This window comes from Sinocyclocheilus rhinocerous, unplaced genomic scaffold (assembly GCF_001515625.1).
Source record: "Sinocyclocheilus rhinocerous isolate Xijiao unplaced genomic scaffold, SAMN03320098_v1.1 scaffold304, whole genome shotgun sequence".
Lineage (NCBI taxonomy): Eukaryota > Metazoa > Chordata > Actinopteri > Cypriniformes > Cyprinidae > Sinocyclocheilus > Sinocyclocheilus rhinocerous.
The window spans coordinates 1619633-1624820 of record NW_015659941.1 but is presented as its reverse complement, the minus strand read 5'-3'; the positions used below and the strand labels follow the sequence as shown (position 1 = coordinate 1624820).

Genomic DNA, 5188 nt, shown 5'->3' with positions numbered 1-5188 from the left:
GAAACACAACGTGTGTGTGTGTGTGTGTGTGTGTGTGTGTGTGTGTGTAAAATTTAATAAAAATAATGCAATTAAAATTAATATTATTTATTATACATAAATAATACATTATATATATATATATACATTTATTTAATTGTAATCTTTTTAATAGATTAAAACTAATAAATAATATAATAAATAAAAGAGAAATAATAAATAATTTAGATTTATTGTCTACTGAAGCAAACATATGTTGTTTGTTTCTAACTTTTACCTCAGTGAAAGATTTACCATTAGAGTTTAATCTAGAATGCCAAAAGTGTTTTCTCTCCACGTGTCCATGTGTCAAAAATATGACGAATGTTCTGCACATTAAGCTATCAAAACAAAAATATGAAGAACAAAATCACGCTGTGTCTTTGTGTGCTCTACATTTTTTCTTCTTGTTTTTGACAAGTGCATTTTTAGAGAGATGTACATCTCATACAGTACTCATACATGCTACAAGTGACATATGGACCTGCACTGTTTGTCACAAATATGGGCTAAAATACACTGTCATGAGGACGAAAGTATTTGCTTAAAATAAAAATAATACCAAATAAAGTTCCATGGCTTATTACAATATTTCTGTCCAGTAAATCCACTCACTATTGGAAGGTGTGGCAAAAAGTTAAATTCGGACCCGATGTGCTTGTCTTTCTGCCCAGCAATGAGTGCAGTGTATGACGTGAATGTGTGTTTGTGTTCACCTGAGGCCGCGGGTGTCCTTTGACCAGACACTGCAGAACTAACGTGTCCCCCTCTCTGATGGTGTAGATCCTTTCACTGATGTTGTCCTCCTTCACCACACACGTCTGCCCAGAATGCACAATCTGAGCGTTCGCAGGAGCTGAAGGACAGAGAGAAAATGAGATGATTACATTACATTTTCACTTCTTTCTTTAGCAGTGGTGTTTTATATGCTGTGTAGGAGCCCAACTAACTAAAACTAGTAAGGCCACAATTTAACCTTTTTTTTTTTTTTTCAGCGAGTGGATGAAAAATTTGTACTCTCATGCACACAGTGGCCTCAAAAAATATTTGGATACTTAAGACACAATTAAAAATGTCTGGATATCACAGCATTAGATAACAAAACTTCAAGCAAAATGACATACATTTTAAAGAAAAGCATATATGTGACCCTGGACCACGAAACCAGTCATAAGGGTAAATTTTTCGAAATTGAGATTTATACAACATCTGAAAGCTGAATAAATAAGCTTTCCATTGATGTATGGTTTGTTAGGATAGGACGATATTTGGCCGAGGTACAACTATTTAAAATCTGGAATCTGAGGGTGCAAAAAAAAAAATGAGAATGAGAATTGAGGTGCAAAATACTGAGAAAATCGCCTTTAAAGTTGTCCAAATGAAGTTCTTAGCAATGCATATTACTAATCAAAAATTAAGTTTTAATATATTTACAGTAGGAAATTTACAAAATATCTTCATGGAACATGATCTTTACTTAATATCCTAATGATTTTTGGCATAAAAGAAAAATCAATAATTTTGACCCATACAATATATTTTTGGCTATTGCTACAAATATACCCCAGCGACTTAAGACTGGTTTTGTGGTCCAGGGTCACATATTACATATATTCTAAACTGTAATGGTTCTGACGTCAATACATATTATACATGGACTTCTGGGATAAAAATAAACTTTCTAGCCTCTCAGATATGAACATCTTATATGTACGTTTACAGAAAAGCATGCATGACCTAAGCATGCCGAAATGAACAGAACAATACAAGAAACGGAAATTTCAGATGACATCCTCCATACTCATGTTCCATGAGTCAGATGAGCACTCGAGAACCTCCGGCATCTTTGCTAACAGAGTTTGCTAGCTGGATGCGGTGGGCTTCACTTCAAGTTCTGAGCAGAATTCAAACTCAGGACCCTCAGGAATACAAGCCAGCATTGCGGGCAGCCGAGCCCGGCGGTCACTGCCCGGTGAGCGCTTTGATTATGAAGAGGAAGGCATGTACCGCGACAGCCTACACACTGTAAGCGATGAGTCCGCATCGCTTATTAGCATTTGAAAGGGAGTCTGGGACAGGAAGAGCTGCGAGGCAATGCATGACATGTTTAGAAATGTGTGGAAACCGCCAAACCTTTTATTTGCGAGTGTAATGGTGTGGTCAGGGTTGAGCGGGCATCAGAGGTCAGTCAACACGCGGAAATTAATGATGCTCATTAGTGGTACAATGAGCCCTGCGCTCATGCTAACGCCGCTAACTATCTCAAACATTTCAAAGAAAACCTCTTAACTCAGCAATTCTGTGCATGACATTTCTCAAAAGTGGGTTTCCACTCTCCTAGACAATATAAGGATATCAAGGAATTTTAAAAAACAGTTTTGTAGGCCTAGAAAAGGCATGGAAATTAATGAGTCATCTTTATGTTCTGCTACAATACATTTCATTGGAGAGTAGAGTAAAACTTTTTCACAACCCACAGTGATGAACAATTTGTGAGCAAATCATTCTTTTAAGTATCATTCAAACCAGTTCAAAAATTGCTCTAAATGATGAACCAGTGTTGTTATTATTAACTAAAATTGTTTAAAAATCTGAAATATAGCTGAAATAAAATTGGACATAAATATTGGTTTAAAACATGAAAATTAGACATTTCGCCTTGGCAACCAACTGAAATAAGTTTAAGTACTAATATTACTAAAACTGAAATAAAAAATAAATTAAAGCTAAATAAAAATATAAAAAAGATCAAAATTACAAAAGCACAAAATTACAACTTTAAAGTTAAAATAAAAGCTAGTTCAAAATATTAAGTACACTGAACAAAATTATAAACGCAACACTTTTGTTTTTGCCCCCATTTTTCATGAGCTGAACTCAAAGATCTAAGACTTTTTCTATGTACACAAAAGGCCTATTTCTCTCAAATATTGTTCACAAATCTGTCTAAATCTGTGTTAGTGAGCACTTCTCCTTTGCCAAGATAATCCATCCTCTGAAACGCCTTTGGAGTCGGCTGATGGTAGAGGAATGAACATTCAATTTACGGGCAACAGCTCTGGTGGACATTCCTGCAGTCAGCATGCCAATTGCATGCTCCCTCAAAACTTGCGACATCTGTGGCATTGTGCTGTGTGATAAAACTGCACATTTTAGAGTGGCCTTTTATTGTGGCCAGTTTAAGGCACACCTGTGCAATAATCATGCTGTCTAATCAGCATCTTGATATGCCACACCTGTGAGGTGGATGGATTATCTCGGCAAAGGAGAAGTGCTCACTAACACAGATTTGGACAGATTTGTGAACTATATTTGCGAGAAATAGGCCTTTTGTGTACATAGAAAAAGTCTTAGATCTTTGAGTTCAGCTCATGAGAAATGGGGGCAAAAACAAGTGTTGCGTTTATAATTTTGTTCAGTGTATATACTACAATAATATATAAATAATTAATAAAATTACATTGCTTTAAATTAATAATACATAGACATAAAATGTGTGATGCTGCCTTATAATATGTTGGGAAAAAATTTAAATAAATAAATCATCTAGAATAAAATAGATTGTGAGGACTTCCTAAATATTACGTCTGTGTAGAGTAAAACTTGCTTACAAACCAGTTTAAATTTGGACTGAATTATTCATAATCGAATGATGAACCTTTGTTGTTATCGACTAAAACTTAAAAAGCTGAAATAAACCTCAAATCAAATATAAACATTAGAATAAAAAAACTTACATATAAAATATCACATTTTTGCATTGGCATCTAACTGAAATATGTTTAAGTTAAATTATTAAAGCACATTAAATTTATTCAAATCAAAAGCTAATCATACAGATACAAATTTTGGGTATTGTGATGCTGCCTTAGAAATTAGCAATAATTATGCTTGAAAATGTAATGGAAATTCATCAGTCAAAATAAATATATAATCTTAAACCAAAAATAACCCACCATCACCCTGTTTCAAAATAAAGAGAGACTGTGTGTCTGTATGGATGTGAGTAAGAGAAAATAACAGCGTGGTCAATAGAGCGGTCTCCTCAAAGACAGAGCCAATGAATTTCTCCATGATGTGATTATTATTGATCGGTTAAGTGTGAGATGTGTTTGTGTGCGTGAGGTCCTTGTGTTAACAGCTTCGGGTGCACCACATAATGTGTGGATGACTGGACCTCACAAAGCACTTGCCCTCTCAGCAGGTGTGCGTGTGGAAGTGTGTGTCTAAGTCCCATATTGTTGGCCACACTCCTCCTCAGCGGGAGAGAACGCCCAGCGTCAGGGATGAGCTCTCTTTAACTCTGCAGCCGGGTCAACATCTATCACTGTCACACTGACCCAGTGCATCATGGGATGAAGACAATCCACATCTTCACATCAGTATTCGGCAGCGGTCACTCAGCAACAGTGTTGGGAGTAACGCATTACAAAAGTAATTGATAATATTTCGCTTTATTTACCAGTGTTATTTATGAATGTAATAATGCGATTTGTGCTTATATTTTTTAACCTAAACTACAACGTAACATTAATGTAGACCTACATACCGGTATCTAAATATGATTTCATATATTTTATGCTATATAGACCTACCACGTTACCCTCCACTGGATGTAGAATGAGCAGCATTAAACTACATTTTGGCATTTTACAATAGCCTACTTCTGTGGATATTTTGGATGAAAGTAACTCAAAAGTAACTCAAAAGTAGTGTAATGCATTACAATTCAGAGACAGTAATATTGTAATGTAACTAATTACTTTCAAAAGACAGTAACTAGTAATATATAATGTATTACATTTTGGAAGTAACTTGCCCAACACTGCTCAGCAACAGGATTCGCTCTGGGTCAGATACTGAGGAAATAAAAATCACGGAGAACCGGAGCAACCTCAATCTAGTCTGGATGAGTTCTAGTCCGACCAACAACACTATCTACAGTATTTACAGTATACACTGCAGTATATGCTAGATAGAATGATAGATAGAAAGACAAGACGATCTACAGATAGATAGAACGACAGAACAATAGATAGACAGATAAACAGAATGATTGATGACAGAACGATAGATAGAATGATAGAACGATAGATAGAACGATAGATAGAATGATAGAACGACAGACAGACAGACAGACAGATAGATAGATAGATAGATAGATAGAACG

The 5188-nt window shown here is 35.4% G+C and overlaps 1 protein-coding gene across 1 annotated transcript in view; it reads right to left on the bottom strand.

Moving 5' to 3' along the window:
• mdga1 (MAM domain containing glycosylphosphatidylinositol anchor 1) overlaps window positions 1-5188 on the bottom strand; it is a 232265-nt gene that overhangs the window by 172560 nt on the left and 54517 nt on the right. Inside the window, exon 3 of the mRNA XM_016533562.1 lies at window positions 735-874. Coding sequence (XP_016389048.1) covers window positions 735-874 — 140 coding nt within the window. The remainder of the gene's footprint in view (window positions 1-734; window positions 875-5188) is intronic.